Source organism: Acanthochromis polyacanthus, chromosome 20, assembly GCF_021347895.1.
Source record: "Acanthochromis polyacanthus isolate Apoly-LR-REF ecotype Palm Island chromosome 20, KAUST_Apoly_ChrSc, whole genome shotgun sequence".
Taxonomy (NCBI): Eukaryota; Metazoa; Chordata; class Actinopteri; family Pomacentridae; genus Acanthochromis; species Acanthochromis polyacanthus.
In genome coordinates this window covers 7,441,129-7,465,269 of record NC_067132.1, presented here as the reverse complement: position 1 = coordinate 7,465,269, position 24,141 = coordinate 7,441,129, and the positions used below count along the sequence as shown (strand labels likewise).

At 46.1% G+C, this 24,141-nt stretch overlaps 1 protein-coding gene across 1 annotated transcript in view; it reads left to right on the top strand.

Annotated features, from left to right (window-relative positions):
- Positions 1-24,141, top strand: part of sspo (SCO-spondin) — a 163,020-nt gene that overhangs the window by 67,188 nt on the left and 71,691 nt on the right. Inside the window, 30 exon segments of the mRNA XM_051940433.1 lie at positions 53-194; positions 299-475; positions 607-738; positions 2,853-2,930; positions 3,008-3,163; positions 3,322-3,480; positions 3,558-3,722; positions 3,830-4,021; positions 4,175-4,297; positions 4,685-4,814; positions 5,121-5,246; positions 5,818-5,909; positions 6,717-6,920; positions 7,003-7,173; positions 7,333-7,588; positions 7,720-7,766; positions 7,892-8,062; positions 8,182-8,316; positions 8,656-8,792; positions 8,875-8,969; positions 10,018-10,067; positions 10,156-10,326; positions 18,648-18,818; positions 18,907-18,968; positions 18,970-18,987; positions 19,091-19,260; positions 19,349-19,395; positions 19,508-19,708; positions 23,070-23,147; positions 23,150-23,239. Of these exon segments, the coding sequence (XP_051796393.1) occupies positions 53-194; positions 299-475; positions 607-738; positions 2,853-2,930; positions 3,008-3,163; positions 3,322-3,480; positions 3,558-3,722; positions 3,830-4,021; positions 4,175-4,297; positions 4,685-4,814; positions 5,121-5,246; positions 5,818-5,909; positions 6,717-6,920; positions 7,003-7,173; positions 7,333-7,588; positions 7,720-7,766; positions 7,892-8,062; positions 8,182-8,316; positions 8,656-8,792; positions 8,875-8,969; positions 10,018-10,067; positions 10,156-10,326; positions 18,648-18,818; positions 18,907-18,968; positions 18,970-18,987; positions 19,091-19,260; positions 19,349-19,395; positions 19,508-19,708; positions 23,070-23,147; positions 23,150-23,239 (3,946 nt within the window).

The window sequence follows — 24,141 nt, the reverse complement described above, 5'->3', positions numbered from 1 at the left end:
TTCTAGCCTTTCCATGCTTAAATGGCTCAGCATTTTCTGGGTTTGTGTGTAGATCTTTAAGGTGCAGATGGTGGGCAGGATCCCTGTGACCCGCTGGCTGGGTCGGCTGGTCAGGGCTCGCTACATGCGCATCATTCCCACAGAGTTCAGACACATCTTCTACCTGCGTGTGGAGATCCTTGGCTGCAGAAGTGGTGAGGAATTGAAATTGAAATCCACTCACCCACAACTCAAAACTAGTGGTTGTACAGCCTACCACACATTACTGAATCGGAAACTGGTTTTTCCTCTGGTGTAGATGAGCTGGTGACCCCCAGCAGTGTGACCAGGTCTCCCTCTGGTGGTGGGAAAGTGACAGTGCAGCGCTGTAAGCCAGGGCAGTTTTCATGCCTCCACAGTGGAGAGTGCATCTCTGTATCAGTGCTCTGTGACGGTCGACCGGACTGCAGGGATCATTCTGATGAGATCAGCTGTGGTAAGGATGAACATACAGCCTGTTTTTGAGGAACTGCCTATCAGCCGTACTAATTTCTGGTAACCAGAAACAACTTACATCCAGTAGTTCAGTGATCAGATCATCCTGATCTTTTTCCTCATGCTCCTCAGGCACAGCTCCAACCAGAGGCCTTCCAGGGCTGCAGAACCAGACTAGCCTCACAGGGAGACCAGGTTTCCATGGTGCCAGTACGGCAGGTACCCCAGGCCTCCACACCACAAGGTCTCCAGGTGGACTTCCAGGTGTGCCAACATAAGGGGTCACAACCCCAAGTACTAGTGAGCAGAATCAGCTTCAGACCGCAGTCCTTTTCTGACAGTGTGTGAGTTCTCATTTTAGGTGGTTGCATTTGTACAGTGATGATCATTTTGCTAATTTGGTGACCATCCTGCTGACACAAATCATATTGTGCTTGCCATAGTGGTTGAAAGTAGAGCTTTTTCCTCTTCACCAGCTCAGTTCATCTCTCCCTGCCTGACATGTTAACTATCTGTTCAGGTGGAACTAATTTTCAAGGATAAAGTGGTCTGTAGTTGAATATTTAAAAAACTAAATGAGTAGAGAGAGGAGGAGGATGCTGGAGTGACTCAGACACACCTGATGGTGACAGAGCAGGTGAGTAGAGGCACCATGGCTGTCATAGTAATAAGACATAATTAAATGGATATTAATCACAATCAGGATTTTTGATGAACAGATCAGGTGTGATGCTGCCATGTAAAATGCTCAGCCCATTGAATGCTGTGCTTCTTAACATTATGTAAAATTAGACAATAGAATGTCTTATTTCACTCATTTCAAAGTAATTTCTGGTCATATACCTGTCTGAGTATCAGAAAACTCAGTAGGGAGATTAGAGGCTACATACAGCCTAGCTTAGCCTGTTTGTGTGGTGTTTAGGGAACATCTGTAAATTATGGTATTTAACAGCAGGCAGATATTTGGTAACTGAGGAGTTAAGCCTGTGTCTAGTTTAGGAGTAATATCATACAGCCCCAGGGAAACAGTGATGACAGCATTAAAGTACACTATATTGCCAAAAGTATTCGCTCACCTGCCTTGACTCGCATATGAACACAAGTGACATCCCATTCCTAATCCATAGAGTTCAATATGACGTTGGTCCACCCTTTGCAGCTATAACAGCTTCAGCTCTTCTGGGAAGGCTGTTCACAAGGTTTAGGAGTGTGTTTATGGGAATTTTTCACCATTCTTCCAGAAGCTCATTTGTGAGGTCACACACTGATGTTGGATGAGAAGACCTGGCTCTCAGTCTCCGCTCTAATTCATCCCAAAGGTGTTCTATCGGGTTGAGGTCAGGACTCTGTGCAGGCCAGTCATGTTCATCCACACCAGACTCTGTCATCCATGTCTTCATTGACCTTGCTTTGTGCACTGGTGCACAGTCATGTTGGAAGAGGAAGGGGCCAGCTCCAAACTGTTCCCACAAAGTTGAGAGCATGGAATTGTCCAAAATGTCTTGGTATGCTGAAGCATTCAGAGCTCCTTTCACTGGAACTAAGGAGTAAAGCCCAGCTCCTGAAAAACAAGCCCACACCATAATCCCCACTCCACCAAACTTTACACTTGGAACAATGCAGTCCAACAAGTATCGTTCTCCTGCCAACCGCCAAACCCAGACTGGTCCATCAGATTGCCAGATGGAGAAGCACGATTGGTCACTCCAGGGAAGGCGTCTCCACTGCTCTAGAGTCCAGTGGCGGCGTGCTTTACACCACTGCATCCGACACTTTGCGTTGCACTTGGTGATGTATGACTTGGATGCAGCTGCTCGGCCACGGAAACCCATTCCATGAAGCTCTCTGCTGAAGCACTGTTCTTGAGCTAATCTGAAGGCCGCATGAAGTTTGAAGGTCTGTAGCGATTGACTCTGCAGAAAGTTGGCAAAGTCTTGGCACTATGTGCCTCAGCATCCACTGACCCCACTTCCTCAGTTTACGTGGCCGACCACTTGGTGGCTGAGTTGCTGTCGTTCTCACACACTTCCACTTTCTTATAATACAGCTGAAAGTTGACTGTGGAATATTTAGGAGCGAGGAAATGTCACGACTGGATTTGTTGCACAGGTGGCATCCTATCACAGTTCCACGCTGGAATTCAATGAGCACCTGAGAGCGACCCATTCTATCACTAATGTTTGTAAAAGCAGTCTGCATGTCTAGGTGCTTGATTTTACACACCTGTGGTCATGGAAGTGATTGGAACACCTGATTGTGATTATCTGGATGGGTGAGCGAATACTTTTGGCAATATAGTGTATTTTTAGACTAAAATGTTTAGCAGTTTTTCATAGTGTTGTTTGTGTCTTATTTGTCCTAAACATCTGTTTACCCAGGGGTCACTGCAGGTCACCCAGGACTACATCTGACCACATCGGTCCACCCCGGTAGACCCGGTTTTCAGACCACAAAGGGTGACACTTCTTGTTCTTGTTAGCTATCCTCCTTATAGAATGGACAGAATGTAACTTTGTGATCTGTTGATCTACAGCTCCATCCATCACCACCAGCCCCCATGATGGTGGCCTACCCAGAGTGCTTTGCGTGGAGAGCCAGTTCCAGTGCTGGTCATTTGGCTGTGTGGACTCAGCACAAGTGTGTGACGGCAGACTGGACTGTTTGGACGGGTCAGATGAAGAACGCTGTGGTAATTTTACACTATAATGGTAGAATAATCAGTATTGATAATAATTTTATCATGGTGTCAATAGTTTCAAGTAAAATCTGGAATGAAAGTCAAAAATTTTCATGCTCTATAATGTTTTTACCTGAATATTCTTAAATGTTATTACTTTGTCTGGTTAGGCACCACTGCGAGGCCAGCAGTAACTCCTCAGCGCCCCCTGGTGCCCAGCCGCTGCTCTCCCAAGCAGTTTACTTGTGACAGTGGGGAGTGTACTCACCTGGACCGCAGGTGTGACCTGCAGAAAGACTGTGTGGATGGATCAGATGAAAGAGACTGTGGTAGGTTATAGGTGCATTTCAAATACCCAAACATTTTTTATTATATTATTATTATGTTTTCCTCTTTGTTCCTTTAGTGGACTGCATCATGTCCCCATGGACAGCATGGAGTGCCTGCAGTGTGTCATGTGGTCTCGGCTCCTTGTTCCGGCAGAGGGATATAATAAGGGAGGCTCTGCCTGAAGGGGCCTGTGGTGATGCTCAGTTTGACAGTCGAGCCTGCTTTGCTAAAGCGTGTCCAGGTCAGGACTTTAACCTTCAGAATTTGATGCATTTTCCATTTGAGGCCAGAATTTGGTGTAATGGTGACATTAACTTGAAACATGTGGGTTCCTGTCTCCTCTTGTAGTTCACGGTGTCTGGTCAGAATGGACAGAGTGGTCAGAGTGTGATGCTCAGTGTGGAGGAGGAGTCAGGCAGAGGAACCGAACCTGCTCTGCTCCTCCTCCTAAGAACGATGGACGGGACTGTGAGGGTTTGACCCGGCAGAGCCAGAGCTGCAACAACCAGCCCTGCACCAAAGAGACTGGAACACAGACAGGTGATGGTCAAATACATGTCTGTTAGTGGAACTTTCTGCTCGGATAGTACTCGGATACTCCTTACTTGATCAGTTTGATTATTTAATTGAACATATTTGAATGATGACTGTTTTGTGTATGCTAACTAATAACCTGATCATATGGATGTCCAGGTTGTGTGAATGGCATGGTGCTGGTGACAGAGAAAGACTGTCAGGCTGGAAGAGTTGATCCCTGCCCTCCTACCTGTTCACATCTCAGCTTGACCAACAACTGCACTGCAGCATGCATACAGGGTAGAAGACGCTGTGTTCTTAAATACTCGTGTTATATCATGGGGAGATAGTGATTGTTTCAACTGCAGAGACAAACAAAGTCATATTTCTGAGATATCTTTGGTGTTTTATTCAGCTGAGCAAATTAATTTCCACTAAGACTGAACTACATGGGATGGTCTCTGTTAAAAGATTGGATTGGGTTGGTTTGTTTGCTTTTTTAGAATAGAATAGGATAGAGTCACTTTATTCATCCCTGATGAATTTTTACATAAATTAGAATTTTAGAAGTGCAGAGCTGTACTGAAGCAATGCCAGTGGTATTTCTGCTAGATGGAGAGTGGCTCACATGGACTCAGTTAGTGGTAGCTGAAACCCTAAATCAGATCTAATGATGTCTTCCTCCAGGGTGTCGCTGTCCCGACGGGCTCTACCTTCAGGAGGGGCGCTGTGTTAATTCCAGCCAATGTGTCTGTCACTGGGATGGCCAAATCTTGCAACCAGGACAGGTGATGAGGAAGGACCGGTGTACCATCTGGTGAGAGACAGATCACGTTTTGAATTGTTTGTGCCTGGTTTAGCTAAAAAAAAAATTAAAAATAAAGAAAAAAGTTGGCACTAAACAAGCGAATCACTCCTAACTCAGATTCTGAGTGTGTATTTTAAACTAAAATAAACTGTGTTGTATGAAGAAAAGTTGTGTTCTGAAATGATGGATATCTATTTTTTTAATTTCCCCTAGCTCTGTGTGAGGCAGCTACACGACAGCTTCACATTTAATGTTGCTGATCTATGAGTAACGGAAAAATAAATTCAAGGAATTTACTTAATATTTCCTTACCAGTATGTGCAGAGATGGGCAGGTCACCTGTAACACGTCTAGCTGTGTGGCCAGCTGTCATTGGTCAGTCTGGTCATCATGGTCACCATGTGATGTAACCTGTGGTCTGGGGCTGCAGCAACGCTACAGGTAAGCCTGTTTCATTCAATACATTTTTAAAGCCCCTGTAAGCATCCTTATGTAATTTCACAATGGAGGTTTGTATTAAATCAATAATTCTGTGTTTATTTATGCTACCTTTGTAAACTCTATAACACCAATTGCCGCTTCCATCCATCCATCATCTATTACACTTAAATAGGGTCATGGGGGGATGGAGCCTATCCCACCTGACTTAGGGTGAAGGCAGGGGACACCTGGACGCAAATCATGCAAGGCGGCAGTGCTAACCAGCCTCTGCTCACTTCTTGAATGAATAAAAATTATTCTAATGAATGTGTTCAGTTCTTTAGTAGCATATGCTTATATGATCTACAGTTATTTTATATCCTAATGTGCTGATTTGTCCTCGATGTGCTGTTTAATGTCTGCCCAGTTTTCTTCACAGAAATAGTTCCTAATAATTTGCACTGCTAAATGATGTCTTAATGAACCTATTAAGAGCGGATGTTGTTGTTATTGTTATTATTGTTGCTCATAGATCACTGAGCAGGTTTAGATCAGGTTGAGGAGTCCTCATCCCCAGACTTTCTCTTCTCAGGTCTCCAGTGCTCCTTGAAGCAGCAGTGAGAGTCCAACCTTGTCCAGGAGACTCCTCTGAGGCCCGGCAATGCTCCAGTCCATGCGTCCCTGGTACATAAATTCACACCTTATAGACACAACATTTACACTTATATTATGTACAGGAATATTTCCGTGTCTTCAGTCATTTTTTTCTGCAATACATGCAGAGGTCAGGGATTTCTTTAAAGGATCAACATGCAAAACTTTGCACATAAATATATCGTTAATGTATCAAAACAATCTATCTATGCATGTTAGTACACGTGAGTCGTTCCCTTTGAAAGCGGTGACTCTCCATGCACTTTAAAACAGATCAAGAGTGATCTTCTGCACTACTAGAAAGGTATTTTATCCATGTTATTTACCCAATTTAAGTGGATTTGTTTCATTTAAACTCACTGAGAGTCTTCTCTGCTCCTCTTTCTGTCCACACAGATATACAATTGTATATATACACAACAGATATAAGTAAAAGGAAAAACAGGTGAAAATAATGTTGACAACAACTCATTCTAGCTTTTCATTGTATTTTTCAGTGCTGGCTAGGCTAATGGTTACGGTTTTATTATCTTCTGTATGCTCTCATGTACACATACTTTTTATGTGCAGGTTTGTTTTGGTCTGGGATGCTGGTGCTTTAGCTTCAGTTGCTTCTGAATGTTGTACAGACAACCATTACACAGAATTTTTACATTGAGTTTCTAATCTAACACATCACAGGACAAAAATGTTTGCTGCATTGCATCTTAGAACTACAGTGCTTTTTTTTTATTTCACATTGCTGTGGTCTTTTAAACATACAGAGAAGCTGATCCATACTACATGGGACAGCTTTTCTTCCAACACTAATGCTAATTTTGCCCTCATCTTGTGCAGTGCTGCCAGATGATGTTTGGAGTAAATGGACCTCCTGGTCAGAGTGCAGTAAGACGTGTTTCAACCACGTAGATGATGTAGGAATTAAACAACGATTCCGCACCTGCAACCACACACTCCCACTGTCCAACCACACTCATGCACAGTCCCTCTGTGATGGAGACGGTGAAGAACAAGAGCCCTGCAACACTGTTTACTGTCCAGGTATGCCACATGCAGAACACACATAGAAAAAATTCCAATAAAACTAAAGAGTGAAAAGCTGACTATAGTTGTGTACTTCTAGTGCACGGTGGTTGGTCATCCTGGTCTCTGTGGAGTGAGTGTTCATCCCAGTGTGACTCTGGTGTCCAGACCAGAGAGAGATTCTGCAGTTCGCCAGCACCGCAGCATGGGGGCAATAGCTGCACTGGACCTCATATTCAAACAAGAGACTGCAACTCCCATCCCTGTTCAGGTACTGGATCATCTTCAGTACTCAGGGAATATTAATGTGGAAATTATATCACTCTAACATTTTACCTGTTTGTCTTGTTTCTGTTTTTTGTTTTCAGTGGTTGCTGTTATCTTATTGACTTATTTCACTAACAGACTGTCTTATTTCCATTCTCCTCAGGTGTGTGTCCAGAGGGCATGATGTACCTGACAGCTGCTGAGTGCGAGGTTCAGGGAGGTGCGTGTCCAAGGGTGTGTTTGGACATGACCTCTGCAGAGGTTCAGTGTGCCACTGCCTGTTATGATGGCTGCTACTGCGCCCTGGGCTTCTACCTGCTCAACGGCAGCTGTGTGCCTCGAGAGCAGTGCCCATGTTACCACCAGGGGGCGACGTACCTTGCCGGAGCCACCCTGCCTGTTGATGCCTGTAATAACTGGTACCTCTCGTTACTCATTGAATAACTTCAAATTAACAATCAAAATGTGTTTACATTATCCATATATGCAAGAAGGTATGGCCTTTTTACAATTCAGTATTGCTTCTTCATCCCTTGTGTGTCTCAAACAGCACCTGCACTAATGGAGGGATGGAGTGTGGGACGTCTCCCTGCCCTGGTGAGTACTTTTCTGTACATAAAAGGTATAATATGCATATGCTTCTCCCTCTGTTCCTATCAGCCTTTTCTTTGTGTCTCTTTTTTTGGTTTGCATGCTCTTTCTTTGCCTTTTGCATTTCTTAGTGGATTGTGGCTGGAGCAGCTGGACTCAGTGGAGCGCCTGTAGCCGAACATGTGATGTTGGTGTGAGAAGAAGGTATCGTTCAGGAACCAATCCTCCTCCTGCATTCGATGGTCGTCCCTGCAAAGGAGACAGGGTTGGAATTGACACCTGCAGCATTGAGCCCTGCATTGGTGAGAAATAGTTGGTTGCAAATGTTACTATATAAAGGATCCATTGTTTGAAAAGAGGGGAAAATGATGAACATATTGTAAAATAGAATCAAATAAATCCAGTTGTGTTGTATGTGAAGCTGTAAAGGAGCCATGGAGTGCGTGGTCAGAGTGTTCAGTCACGTGTGGAGGAGGATACAGGACCAGAACCCGTGGGCCAATCCGGATCCACGGCACTGCTCAGCAGTTCAGCGCCTGTAATCTGCAGCCCTGTGGTACTACCGAAAATCTAAATATACTAATATACACAATATCTCAGCCTTATAGAGGGAACCTTCCAAGAACCGAGAACAATGTATTTTTCCCTTTATTTCACCTGTTTAGTGCATTAAACTGTGTTTTTGCACAAGAAGGTGATAAGAAACCAGTAGATAAAATAATAATGGTCATAGTTTCACAGGAAACTGCAAGTTAAAACAATTAACTTGGGAATGTAAATGCCAATTCATTAAATACAGTGAAAGAAGTCTAATTTTTGATGTTTTTTTTCAGTTTATACTTGAGTTATTGATTATACTAAGTAGGTTCCTATTTTGACTTTGTTGTGGTGTCAGGTAAAGGAGAGGAGTGTCCTCCAGGTCAGCAGTGGAATCAGTGTGTGACTGGAGCAGTGTCCTGTTCAGACCTCACCATGGACCTCAGCAGGAACTGCACACCAGGATGCCAGTGTCCACATGGGACTGTCCAGCAGGTACACAAGTGACAGAAATGGACACATTAATACACTTATAAAGTAATTATGGCCTTATTGCTCATGTCCTCTACATTTCCAGGATGGTGGGTGTGTCCTGGAGTCTGACTGTCGCTGTGACATTGATGACGAGAAGCACAGACCTGGAGACTCTGTCCCTACAGACTGTAACAACTGGTACATACTGGAAAAAATGCCCCTCTCAAAACAAGAAAATAAAAATTATTTCAAGGAACTTTTACTTTGAAATAAGTGAAAAAATCGGCCAATAGAACAAGTGAACAATGGCTTGGTAACATTTCTTGAAATAAAATGTAATATTTAAAATATTGAGATCTTAAAATCAGCTGGGAACACTTATTTTAAGCTATATTTTTTTTACCAGAATTGTCAAGATAGGTGTCTTAAAATAAGCCAGACATGCAAAAAAATAGGAGTCTTTCACTCAAAAATATACTTTTGCTTTCCTGTAACCTCCTAATTTGAGATGTGTTAACCCTCCTGCTGTCTTCATTTACAGACACCAAAAAATATTATTTCCTTGTCTGCAAAAAACAGCAAAAAATCCCCCAAATTTCTGAAAATTTGCAAAGCCTTCAGGAAGAAAACTCCAATAATTCCCTAAAAGTTTCCCTTAAAAGTTTTATTTTTTTAAAAATTCCCCAAACTTGTCAAGAAAATTCTTGTAAATATTTTCAGAAAATGAGTAAAAATCTTCCCAAAAAAAAAATCCTTAAAATATCTAAAATGATTACATTTATATCAGTAAAACTTCTAATATTTTCTTTAAGTACATTCACATAAAAATCCAGTGAAAATGCACTGGATTTTGGTTGATTTTTTGTGAATGTTCTTAATAAAAAATTTTTAACATTTCTTTTTTCCACAAAAAAAAATTCAAAGATTTCCCAAAAAATTTTGAAAATATGGACATCAGAACTTTCACTGTGAAAAAAGATTTCTTTTTCCACATTTTCAAACTTTAAAACGGGTCAGTCTGACCCGCTGGACAACACGAGGGTGAAACGTATTTTGAGTTTTCTTGTAAAATTCAACTCAAAACAAGATAATTTCAAGACTGTTTGACTTAGCAAGATATTTAAGATGCATTGTCTTAAAATAAGTCCCTCCATCTCGCTGAAGTATCACTTGTTAAGTGAATTAATCTTAAATCGAGTGTTCAAAGTAGAGATAAAACTGATCAAACTTGTGTTTTATTTTTCAGCACATGTGAAGGAGGAAGACTGGTAAACTGCTCTCGAATCAACTGCAACGGTAGGAAAAATACGACTGAATTATACAGCCACTGGTGCTTTCTTTCAATTTTTTGTCTCACGCCAAATCTGTCTTGTTCTCTTTGTAGCTGACGGCCAGTGGTCTCTGTGGACTCCATGGGGTCAGTGTTCGCTGACATGTGGACCAGGTCTCCAGTCTCGGTACCGGTTCTGTTCCAGCCCTCAGCGTGTTGGCAGTGGACCCCCATGTCTGGGCCCTCACCGTCAGGACCAAGTCTGCATCACTGCCCCATGTGACCGTGAGTTTATTCTGTCAGCTTGTCTTCACAGACACTGGTTTATCCTGAGAAATGAAAGGCTATGAGGGGCCGTACAAGACTTAATTCATTCTCGTCCTCTCACACACATATATTTTCTCTCATACTCACATACATTCTCCTGTGACACACATACATTCTCCTTTCACATACACACGTGGACAAAATTGTTGGTACCCCTCAGTTAAAGAAGGAAAAACCCACAATTCTCACTGAAATCACTTGAAACTCACAAAAGTAACAATAAATAAAATTTTATTGAAAATTAAATAATCAAAATCAGCCATCACTTTTGAATTGTTGATTAACATAATTATTTAAAAAAACAAACTAATGAAATAGGGCTGGACAAAAATGATGGTACCCATAACTTAATATTTTGTTGCACAACCTTTTGAGGCAATCACTGCAATTAAACCATTTCTGTATTTGTCAATGAGCGTTCTGCAGCTGTCAACAGGTATTTTGGCCCACTCCTCATGAGCAAACAGCTCCAGTTGTCTCAGGTTTGATGGGTGTCTTCTCCAAATGGCATGTTTCAGCTCCTTCCACATATGTTCAATGGGATTCAGATCTGGGCTCATAGAAGGCCACTTTAGAATAGTCCAAGGCTTTTCTCTCAGCCATTCTTGGGTGTTTTTGGCTGTGTGTTTTGGATGGTTGTCCTGTTGGAAGACCCATGACCTGCGACTGAGACCAAGCTTTCTGACACTAGGCAGCACATTTCTCTCCAGAATGCCTTGATAGTCTTCAGATTTCATCGTACCTTGCACACTTTCAAGACACCCTGTGCCAGATGCAGCAAAGCAGCCCCAAAACATTACTGAGCCTCCTCCATGTTTCACCGTAGGGACAGTGTTCTTTTCTTCGTATGCTTGGTTTTTGAGTCTATAAACATAGAGTTGATGTGCCTTACCAAAAAGCTCCAGTTTGGTCTCATCTGTCCAAAGGACATTCTCCCAGAAGCTTTGTGGCTTGTCAACATGCATTTTTGCAAATTCCAGTCTGGCTTTTTTATGAGTTTTTTTCAGCAGTGGTGTCCTCCTTGGTCGTCTCCCATGAAGTCCACTTTGGCTCAAACAACGACGAATGGTGCGATCTGACACTGATGTACCTTGGCCTTGGAGTTCACCTTTAATTTCTTTGGAGGTTGCTCTGGGCTCTTTGGATACAATTCCAACGATCCGTCTCTTCAATTTGTCATCAATTTTCCTCTTGCGGCCACGTCCAGGGAGGTTGGCTACTGTCCCGTGGGTCTTGAACTTCTGAATAATATGAGCCACTGTTGTCACAGGAACTTCAAGCTGTTTAGAGATGGTCTTATAGCCTTTACCTTTAAGATGTTTGTCTATAATTTTTTTTTCGGATGTCCTGGGACAATTCTCTCCTTCGCTTTCTGTTGTCCATGTTCAGTGTGGTACACACCTTTTCACCAAACAGCAGGGTGACTACTTGTCTCCCTTTAAATAGGCAGACTGACTGATTATGAGTTTGGAAACACCTGTGATGTCCATTAAATGACACACCTGAGTTAATCATGTCACTCTGGTCAAATAGTTTTCAATCTTTTATAGAGGTACCATCATTTTTGTCCAGGCCTGTTTCATTAGTTTGTTTTTTTTAAATAATTATGTTAATCAACAATTCAAAAGTAATGGCTGTTTTTGATTATTTAATTTTCAATAAATTTTTATTTATTGTTACTTTTGTGAGTTTCAAGTGATTTCAGTGAGAATTGTGGGTTTTTCCTTCTTTAACTGAGGGGTACCAACAATTTTGTCCACGTGTGTAAATACATTCTCCTTTCAGACGCATATATTTTCCCTCTCTTACACGCATACATTCTCCTCTCACACACATACATTCTCCTTTCACACACATATATTTTCCTTGCACACACATACATTCTTCTTTCACATACATATATTTTAATATTCACGCACACACACATTCTGCTTTCACATACATACATTTTCACTCATGCACACACATACATTCTCCTCTCACATGCATATATTGTCACACTTGCACGTACATACATTCTCCTTTCACATTCATACATTCTCCTAAATAAATAGACATATGTATATGTACAAAGAAAATATATGCATGAAAGAGAAGAATGTATGTATGTAAGAGGAGAATGTAGGTGTGTGAGAGGAGAATGTATGTATGTGCGAGAGAGAATAGTGGAAAAGGAAGTAAGTATAGTGGAAAAGGAAGTCCATCATTTTTTGCGCTGTGATTGGCTGAAAAGCTCAAGTGGGCGGTGATGTTCAGGTAACGGTTACCATGGCAGGTGGAGAGGAGTCCCGAGCGCTTCAGCAAGCCATTGGGGTTTTAAGAAACATTTTGTCATCCCCAGAAACGGTCACATATTATCGTCATCGCTTGAGCAGCAGGCGACAGGTTTATCTGCACCAAACTTTACTCACAGCACTGTGGAAAGTGAGATGAGACAACTTTTCAGACCTGCAAACTTCCAAGTCGCTGCAGCGGGACAAGCAGCTAACGCTACACGTAATCCTCCAGTTCGGCCTTGTGTAGCGTTAGCTGCTTGTCCCGCTGCAGCGACTTGGAAGTTTGCAGAAAATATATGTATGTGAAAAGGAGAATGTATGTGTGTGAGAGGAGAATGTATGCGTGTAAGAGAGTGAAAATATATGTGTGTGAAAGGAGAGTGTATGTATGTGAAAGGAGAATGTATGTGTGTCACAGGAGAATGTATGTTCATAGACTCAAAAACCAAGCATACGAAGAAAAGAACACTGTCCCTACGGTGAAACATGGAGGAGGCTCAGTAATGTTTTGGGGCTGCTTTGCTGCATCTGGCACAGGGTGTCTTGAAAGTGTGCAAGGTACGATGAAATCTGAAGACTATCAAGGCATTCTGGAGAGAAATGTGCTGCCTAGTGTCAGAAAGCTTGGTCTCAGTCGCAGGTCATGGGTCTTCCAACAGGACAACGATCCAAAACACACAGCCAAAAACACCCAAGAATGGCTGAGAGAAAAGCCTTGGACTATTCTAAAGTGGCCTTCTATGAGTCCAGATCTGAATCCCATTGAACATATGTGGAAGGTGTCACGAATCTGAGTTGGTGGACCCGAGCAGAGAGCCACTCATCCAAGACTTGAGGAGATGGAGAATGATTTATTGGAGGGGATGAATAATGGCGGATGGAGAAAACCAGGGTGTAGGAGCGGGGGTTCTGGGCAGGAGTGGGGGTCCAGGCAAGAGCGGGGGGTCCAGGCAGGAGTAGGGGTTCCAGGCAGGAGTAGGGGTTCCAGGCAGGAGTAGGGGTTCCAGGCAGGAGTAGGGGTTCCAGGCAGGAGTAGGGGTTCCAGGCAGGAGTGGGGTTCCCGGACAGCTGGCTGCGTGAAGGCAGGAGAAAAACAAGGTTAAAATAAGGCAGGAACTCAAACAGAAAATGTCAAAGGGCTAGAGAGCAAACCGAACTGCATGGTTTCAGGTTCAATACTCTGGCAGGGAGTGGAAGGCTGAGCCGGTCTTTATTGCAGAGGTGAGTCGTTAGTGAATGATCGTCAGCTGTCCGGGAGCCGTGCAGGTAGTTGATTACCTGAGTGGAGTCAGCTGAGAAGCTAGACTCCACTCAGGCACCGAGCTGTAGGGGAAGAGACAGGGCAGAGGAGCGGATGGGAGACAACCAGGGCAGAGGAGCGGACGGGAGACAACCAGACAGAGACAGGGCAGAGGAGAGGATGGGAGACAACCAGACAGACAGGACAGAGGAGCGGAACTGTGACAGTACCCCCCCCTCAACGGGCGCCTCCCGGCGCCCCATGGACCAAACCAAAGAGGGGCCCACTGGGGCAACCAGGGAGTAGACAGACACAGACAAACACAGGGACCAGACAGAGCGGAAGGAACCAAAAGGACAGGAAGGGCAGAACGGGAGAGGGAAAGAACTAAGACTGGGCTGAACCGAACGGAACTGAGGACTGGGCTGGACTGGAGTGAAGGGAAGGGAAGGACAGGACAGGACAGGACAGGACAGGACAGGACAGGACAGGACTGAAAGGAAAGGAAAGGACTGAAAGGAAAGGAAAGGACTGGACGGAAAAGGAAAGGAAAGGACTGGACTGGAAGGAAAGGACTGGAAGGAAAGGGCCGGGCTGGACTGAGCGGAGCTAGGGACAGGACTGGGCCGGGCTGGACTGAGCGGAGCTAGGGACAGGACTGGGCCGGGCAGGACTGGACTGGACTGAACTGAACTGAGGGCAGGACTGGACTGGACTGAACTGAACTGAGGGCAGGACTGGACTGGACTGAACTGAACTGAGGGCAGGACTGGACTGGACTGAACTGAACTGAGGGCAGGACTGGACTGGACTGGACTGGACTGAGGGCAGGACTGGACTGGACTGGACTGGACTGAGGGCAGGACTGGACTGGACTGGACTGGACTGAGGGCAGGACTGGACTGGACTGGACTGAGGGCAGGGCAGGACTGGACTGGACTGGACTGAGGGCAGGGCAGGACTGGACTGGACTGGACTGAGGGCAGGACTGGACTGGACTGAGGGCAGGACTGGACTGGACTGAGGGCAGGACTGGACTGGACTGAGGGCAGGACTGGACTGGACTGAGGGCAGGACTGGACTGGACTGAGAGCAGGACTGGACTGGACTGAGAGCAGGACTGGACTGGACTGAACTGAACTGAGTGAAGGGAAGGGCAGTAGCTCTGGGGGTCGGCCCGAAGGCTCAACTGGCCGAGGATGGATAGGGCGGAGGGTCCGTTCCGGCGGGCGGACCGTAGGTCGGACTGGCTGGGGATGAGTGGGCCTGAGGGTCCGTTCCGGTGGGCAGAGGATCCGTTCCGGCGGACAGACCGTGGGCCGGACTGGCCAGGGATGGGCAGGACGGAGAGTCCGTTCCGGTGGGCGGCCTGGGGGTCGGACTGGACGTGGATGAGCAGGGCAGAGAGTCCGTTCCGGTGGGCGGCCCGGTCGAGGCTGGGCAAGCCGGAGGGTCCGTTTCAGGGAACGGCCCGAAGGCGGGACAGGTCGAGGCCGGACCGGCCTAGAAATCCACTTCGTGGACCGGACTGGTCGAGGCAGGGCAAGCCGGAGGACCCGTTCTGGGGGACGGCCTGAAGGCGGGACAGGCCGAGACCGGACCGGGCGGAGGGCCCACTTCAGAGGGTGGCCTGGCGGCCGGACGGGCCAGGACTTGACAGACAGGGTGGATCGTTCGGGGGGACGGCCCGGGGGCGGTAAAGCCGGTATAGACTGCTCCAGAGGACGGTCCTGGGGATTGACAGACAGGCGGGGCCGCTCCGGCGGACGCTCCGGGGGCCGGACAGGGCAGAGGGGCCGCTCCGGCGGACGGCTCCGGGGGCCGGACAGGGCAGAGGGGCCGCTCCGGCGGACGGCTCCGGGGGCCGGACAGGGCAGAGGGGCCGCTCCGGCGGACGGCTCCGGGGGCCGGACAGGGCAGAGGGGCCGCTCCGGCGGACGGCTCCGGGGGCCGGACAGGGCAGAGGGGCCGCTCCGGCGGACGGCTCCGGGGGCCGGACAGGGCAGAGGGGCCGCTCCGGCGGACGGCTCCGGGGGCCGGACAGGGCAGAGGGGCCGGGCTGGAGGCTGGACTGGGGGCGGAGCCGGGTCCGGTGGGTCCTCCGGGGGCGGAGCCGGGTCCGGTGGGTCCTCCGGGGGCGGAGCAGGATGGGAAGCGCAAGGCCTCTTCATGGACTTGGGGGAGACCCCAGGCCCCTCCAAAACCGCCGAGGCTCCAGGGAGCGGAGGCGGGGCGTCGACGGCCTCCTCAGGGAGCGGAGGCGGGGCGTCGACGGCCTCCTCAGGGAGCGGAGGCGGGGCGTCGACGGCCTCCTCAGGGAGCGGAGGCGGGGCGTCGACGGCCTCCTCAGGGAGCGGAGGCGGGGCGTCGACGGCCTCCTCAGGGAGCGGGGGCGGCGCAGGATCCAGGGGCCCCTCCGGGGGCGGCGCAGGATCCAGGGGCCCCTCCGGGGGCGGCGCAGGATCCAGGGGCCCCTCCGGGGGCGGCGCAGGATCCAGGGGCCCCTCCGGGGGCGGCGCAGAAGGGAAGGCTTTATGGCCTTCTAAGGCCGCTGAGGTCGCGGGGACTGGAGGCGGAGCGTCGTCGACCTCCGCGGGGACTGGAGGCGGAGCGTCGTCGACCTCCGCGGGGACTGGAGGCGGAGCCGGGAACTCCTCCGGGGCCGGAGCGGAAGCCGGGGGGTCATGGTGCCTCCTGGCTTTGCGTCTTTGACGGCCAGGCCGCTTGACAGGTGGTTCCATGGGCGGCAGAGAGCCAGGGCCCGGTTGGCTGCTAGGGGAGTCAGCAGGCGGGTCACTCAGAGGAGCACTCAAGAATTCCTGCATGTAAGCAGGTAAGTGGTCGGCTAATCCGGTCGCTGGTCTACTAGTTTCCGGCCCAGGATTATGCTCGAGTCTTGGGGGTCTTCCCTCCACTTTTCCCACAACTCGTATAGCACGTTGAAAAAAATGCTGTGCTCCTCGCAGGAGGAGAAGAAGTCTATGGGCGTGTCTTGGGTTAGGGACTGGGTGTCGACAGGGTCCGGGGCTGGTGGCACAGGTGGAAGGGAAAATGGTTCGGGCTGGGCTGGAGACGAGCAAACTTGGTTGAGCAGGGTGACAAAGTGGTTTAATTGTGCCTTTGTGGCGGCAACATCCTGTAAGGTTTGGCTGTATTGAAGTATCCGGGTCGGGTCGGGGGCTTCTTGGGAGATCTGACTGGCTAAGACGGCGAGTTGGGAGCACATCTTCTGATAACCGGTTGAAAGCAGACGGAAGGTTTGGTGAAGTTGCCTGATGTCGAATGGCGTGGGCGGGTCCGGCCTTGGCGGTGAGTTCTCCGGGTCCATGTTTGGCCAGAGTATTCTGTCACGAATCTGAGTTGGTGGACCCGAGCAGAGAGCCACTCATCCAAGACTTGAGGAGATGGAGAATGATTTATTGGAGGGGATGAATAATGGCGGATGGAGAAAACCAGGGTGTAGGAGCGGGGGTTCTGGGCAGGAGTGGGGGTCCAGGCAAGAGCGGGGGGTCCAGGCGGGAGTGGGGAATCCAGGCAGGAATGGGGGTCCAGGCAAGAGTGGGGAATCCAGGCAGGAGTGGGGAATCCAGGCAGGAGTGGGGAATCCAGGCAGGAGTAGGGGTTCCAGGCAGGAGTGGGGGTTCCAGGCAGGAGTGGGGGTTCCAGGCAAGATTGGGGACCAGGCAGGAGTGGGGTTCCCGGACAGCTGGCTGCGTGAAGGCAGGAGAAAAACAAGGTTAAAATAAGGCAGGAACTCAAACAGAAAATGTCAAAGGGCTAGAGAGCAAACCGAACTGCATGGTTTCAGGTTCAATACTCTGGCAGGGAGTGGAAGGCTGAGCCGGTCTTTATTGCAGAGGTGAGTCGTTAGTGAATGATCGTCAGCTGTCCGGGAGCCGTGCAGGTAGTTGATTACCTGAGTGGAGTCAGCTGAGAAGCTAGACTCCACTCAGGCACCGAGCTGTAGGGGAAGAGACAGGGCAGAGGAGCGGATGGGAGACAACCAGGGCAGAGGAGCGGACGGGAGACAACCAGACAGAGACAGGGCAGAGGAGAGGATGGGAGACAACCAGACAGACAGACAGGACAGAGGAGCGGAACTGTGACAGAAGGAGCTGAAACATGCCATTTGGAGAAGACACCCATCAAACCTGAGACAACTGGAGCTGTTTGCTCATGAGGAGTGGGCCAAAATACCTGTTGACAGCTGCAGAACGCTCATTGACAAATACAGAAATGGTTTAATTGCAGTGATTGCCTCAAAAGGTTGTGCAACAAAATATTAAGTTATGGGTACCATCATTTTGTCCAGCCCTATTTCATTAGTTTGTTTTTTAAATAATTATGTTAATCAACAATTCAAAAGTGATGGCTGATTTTGATTATTTAATTTTCAATAAAATTTATTTATTGTTACTTTTGTGAGTTTCAAGTGATTTCAGTGAGAATTGTGGGTTTTTCCTTCTTTAACTGAGGGGTACCAACAATTTTGTCCACGTGTGTATGTGAAAGGAGAATGTATGTGTGTCACAGGAGAATGTATGTGAGTATGAGAGAAAATATATGTGTGTGAGAGGACGAGAATGAATTAAGTCTTGTACGGCCCCTCATAAAAGGCCGTACCATCTACAGCTCACATGGGGTCATTTCTACTGCTACTGGATTTATTTAACTGTTGAAACTGACATATGTGCTAAAATCTTTCTTAGCTGTATAGTTGGTTTAGTTTCACTCCTTCATCCTGATGTGTTGGGTCTGTTCAGGTGATGGTGGCTGGAGTCAGTGGAGTTCTTGGACAGAGTGCTCCAAGTCCTGTGGTGGAGGGGTGCGGAGCCGGAGGAGAGAGTGTGACAGCCCCAGTCCAGAGGGGAAGGGGGGCTACTGTGAGGGTCTGGGAACTGAAGTCAAAGCCTGCAGCACTGACCACTGTCCAGGTATGAGGCTGTAGATGTGATGTCTGCTATCCATGCTGAGTTTTGTCGTGTCGGTGATATTCCAACATGTGACTTTGTGTGTTTTCAGTGGCACCGTGCTCTCAGGTCCCAGGCACCATGTTCAGCAGCTGTGGGCCCTCCTGCCCACGGCTCCTGTGATGAGCTGGCAGTGAGTATCAGCGAGCACGACTCCTTTTCAACTACTGCTAATTCAACATCAAGCCATTCTTCTACAGCTTAAAGTGAATCATTTTGATGATTATGTCCCTCAGCATTGTGAATGGCGTTGTGAGCCAGGATGCTACTGTACAGAGGCCAGAGTTCTGTCTGCTAATGGGACAGTCTGTGTAGAGAGGGACGACTGTCCCTGCTTGGACCTGAACACTGGACAAAGACTTGAACCAGGAGAGACCACAGAGTCCCCTGACGGATGCAACAACTGGTCAGAATAACATCCCACTAGGAGCACACACAGTAAGACCCCTACAGAGAACTAATCAAAAGAATCATCCTGGTTCTCTGTATTTCAGCACTTGTGAGGGTGGGAGGCTCAACTGCACCAGGGACCCCTGCCCAGGTGATCACAGGATGTGGAAATATTTCTATTGTTACTATCAATAATAATATAAATACTTAATATACCTGGGAATGGCCATTACGTAGATTCTTCAACCCCTCTGTTGTCCCAGTGCCGGGCGGCTGGTGTGAGTGGTCAGAATGGACTCCCTGCTCCAGGACCTGTGGGGCAGAGTCGGTGTCCCGCTATCGGAGCTGTGGCTGTCCTGAGCCCAGGGCTGGAGGGGAGCCCTGCCCTGGGGAACAGGAAATACACAATGGGATTGGAGTTCAGCTCCAGAGACAGCCCTGCCCTGTGATCACCTTCTGTCCAGGTGAGATATTACCACTGAGGGTAAAAACCGTTAGTATGTGAAGGCTTTCATTAAATCTGTTTTGTTTTTTTACTGCTAACACAGCTTTGGGCTGGCAAAAGTGGAATTAAAGTTTGGATTTGGTTTGACAGGAGTCCTTCAATCAATGAAACTTCAAGCTTAGAGCCTGACGGATGCACCTCGCATCAAAATTCACATCCTGTCTACTCGGCTGAATTGTCCTCCAAGTATTTATTACAGCGAGTGCAGCACATATCAGATTAAACTTTACCTTAAACCTTTCTAACAATACTAACTGCAGGTCTGTGCAGTGAACCGCTGGTGATAGAAAATGATCTTTAAATCTGGTTAAATTTATTCATAGTTGCAATCTGCATACACCTGTCTGTCCATGTCCACATCTGTCACTCTTTTCTGTATTATTTATTAACTCATCATTGTATATGTTACTATTAAAACAGATTATTGTCAATGCAATGATATATTAATATGACGTCACAAGAAATAATGCAACTGCAGCTATACTCTGATTTCTACATATTCTTACCAAAGTAATAACAGTATTCTGAATACAGATCAACCTTCTGCAGACGGGTTTACTTTGGATTGCAGTGATTCAGAGGTTGTGGTTTTTGGGGCCCAGAGCTAAGTAGATTAGACTGTTCTGAAAAATATGTGATGCATCATGTATCGCTCAAGATATGAGCTTAAAAATAAATAAAACTAATAAAATTAACATAAAGAGGTTTATAGCTCAGGAACTTAACAATAAATTCAAGTATGTTGGTGTGTTTGAGTGTAAGCAGCTCTGTCTGACCCACAGAGTGCATATAAAGATGGACGTAGCATCTGGCTCCAAAATTGAAGCCAACCCGGAAGTGTCAAAAACTTGCAATATCACGCCGTCCACTAGGGTTGGCTCCAAAAAGCTTTTGCTCCATAGAGCCCAATTCATTTTTGGAAAAAATAAAATTTGATAGACTGATTTTCTACAGCTCAGGATTTTTTCCCGATAGTTTTCATGGTCAAATGAGAGATCAGGTGGCCGATCTTAAAATAAATTAATACTGAATTTTAAATAAATCGTTAAAGTTGGTGGAGCCAGGGGGCGTGGCTATACTTGATTGACAGTCCCATTGACTGGTCCTGCCCGAGTTGCTCTCCGGTCCACCCTGTTTGATGACGCTTTTACGTCACTGCCTCCAAAAATCCAAAATGGCGACCAGGAAGTAGCAAAACCCGGGCTTCATTTTCTCGGCGTTGAAACAACGGGTGACGTCAAGGTTAGTTCACGCCTGGTCTGACCTGGTTGTCTCAATGCTGAATCACTTTAATTTCTTCACAGGTCAACACAACTCTTTTATTTAGCACATAATGCAATGTGTAATCAGTGTTAAGCCAGAAACATATTTAAAACATATATTAAAACATATTTAATAAAAAAAATATATAGACTGATATATATATAAATATATATATATATATATAATATATATATATATATATATATATCAGTCCTTCCAGGATTTCACAGGCGTTTTTCGTGATTGTTGCGGCTGAAAATGCCTGAATTCGTGGCAGCTTTTCTAAAAAATTGCGATAAAAGTTGCGATGTTTTAAGCTTATTTGTTGTGATGAAATTGCAGGAGACAGTGACAACTGCTAAAAAGCTGCATTTTTCCAGTTTATGGAACATGTTTCAACCCTGTAATGAACAATATTTATTCCGAAATTAATTATTTTGCGTTCCAACCCATTTCCACAAAAGCTGGCACACCACGGTGGGAAATTAGCAGCAGCCAGATACTGGTTTAACATGAAGTGGTTGGTAGATTTGCGGCACAAAATGCTAATTTACTATTGAATGAATCATATTCGGACATATCTGTCAGTGGCTTAAAAAGTTAATTTCACATCCTGGCACACACGTGTTCACACACACGCTCACGGCTTGTCACGTCAACTAACAAGAACAGCGCTGAGAGAGCGCAGTCCTCCACCAAGACAGGTGTGTGTTCTGCATGTGTACATACCGAATCACGTGGCCTAAATATGTAGCCGGCGACGGGAATTGATGGGACTCAGAGACACCCCCACAATTTAATCAGTTGTTCCATGTATCATTTCCGATACATCCACAGTGGTAGATTTGTTGTAGGATCACAATTATGTGATCGTCAGCGGACCGCTGAGGTAGCGTTCACCTGTTGCCATGGTTACCGTGCCGCTACGAGACGCTGTGCCGCTACCTCAATGGGAAATCTTTAAATCCGTGGATCCAGACATTAAGCCGTATCACTACTGAAGTCTAATCACTTGGTCCTTGTGTCATTTCTGACCGACCCTGAAAACTTCATTTTTGAGTGATGTTGGTAACAGGAAGGATTCACACATGCTGATCGTCACATAACTCCGCCGTGTTCTTAGGGGGAATAAATAATCTAATTTACCTTCATTCTTTCAGTGCTCTTGACGAATCTGGATGCAACAGTTTCCATCATGGTGCTTTATGTGGTCTGTTGTCTGATCATTTCAGCCGTTACGTGTTTTTTAAGTGTATCAATTGATGATTTTTTTTTCTTTTTTGTATTCCATCACAGTATTGCATGGGTGTAAAAAAAGTTTAGCTCTGCTTTGGTGAAGAACATCAGTGAATTAATTGTTTATCACGGTCTTCAGCAATAATTTTTGTTGGTAAATGAGAGACATTAGTATCGCACATATCTGCATCTTCAAACCATAAACAAGGAAGTGAATTCGGTGACGTATGTGCATTACGTTTGCGCTGGGAGCTGCTATGATTGGTGGAACTCACGGGAGGCCGCCCAAAATTGCGGGAAAGTTGCGGTGATTGGACAAAATTGCAAGGCCGCGCAAAATTTGTGGAGATTGGTTGATTTCGCGTGAATTCGCGAGATCGCAACATCGCGAATTCCTGGAGGGACTGATATATATATATATATATATATATATATATATATATATATATATCAACAATTCTTTGATCTGTGACTGGCCATGACCTGAACAGTGTTTCAGGGTGAATTTAGTGATGCATTTGATAAGGAATAAGGGGTGGGACTAGATAAGTTCTTTTACTTCTTCCTACACCCTTTTTCGAACAAAATCTGGTTATGAAATTGATTATTGGTAGTACAAAAAAAATGATGTCATAGCTACAATTTTATTTTATTTTTTTGTATATGTATAAATTATACATATATGTATGTATTGTTTTCATTTTGATCCAAGTTCGAAATAAAAAGAAAAAAAAATCTGTTCATTTTTCTCTTCCATTCCAGATTATGTGTAGTCTGACTGTACTTCTCTTCCTCATGTCTTTTCTTATCTCTCCCTGTAGTTCATGGTTCATGGAGTCAATGGTTATCATGGTCGGAGTGTGATGGGTGTGCCGGCTCGTCCACTCGTACCAGGGAGTGCACAGTCCTCCTACCAGGTTTGGTGGTTTGCCCTGTCTGGGGGAGGGCAGGCAGAGCCACGGTTGCCACGACAACATCACTGTCTGCTCAGGTCAGCATAATAAAGAATTACTGTGAATGGATGTAGAAAAACATATACGTTCCAGATATAAGGCAGGTTACTGGAGATGAGGATGAAATGAAGAAATACAAAGAAGAAATGCAATCTGTGGAAATGATGAAGGAAAAGAAAAAGAGAGGCCTGATATTTTCAGACATAATGTTGCAGAGTCTGGGTTTTGTTTTTTATGTCTCTTATTGTTCTAACCCAACTGTGTGGTGGTTGAATATTAGAGAGACAGAGAGAGAGAGGCCTTACTAGAAGCAGGGTGACGTTACAATAACATTACTGCATCTGTTCCTAGAGCTGCACAGTGGAGAGGGAAAAAAAATAAAACCTGTTAAAATAAAAAGGGTGCCTGGAAACAGAAGATTAATGGAGCCTCTACTCCTTCTGTTTCTGTGCATGTCCAGTCCCAGCAGGATGATAACTGGAGTTACTGGTTAACAACAGCATTATTCTCCTCTGGAGCAGGAGGACAAGACTGTGCACACGGGTACACAAATGTCAGATGATGTCCATAAATCATCTGTTTCAGGAATAAATTGGATTTATTTACACACAATACAGAATCCAGTTTCTTGATTTTTTTCATTCCAGTTATGATAGTTTCTGGTTTCCATTCATTTTATCAGGCTCAGCTGTATCTCTGTCCATCTGGGGAAAGGTACTTCATAATAGAGTTTGGAGTTTTTTACCTTTTCTAATCCTGACAGTTTCAACATTACCTTTTTCATTACTCCAAATGAGTATACATACACTATATTGCCAAAAGTATTCGCTCACCTGCCTTGACTCGCATATGAACACAAGTGACATCCCATTCCTAATCCACAGGGTTCAATATTATGTCGGTTCAACCCTTTGCAGCTATAACATCTTCAACTCTTCTG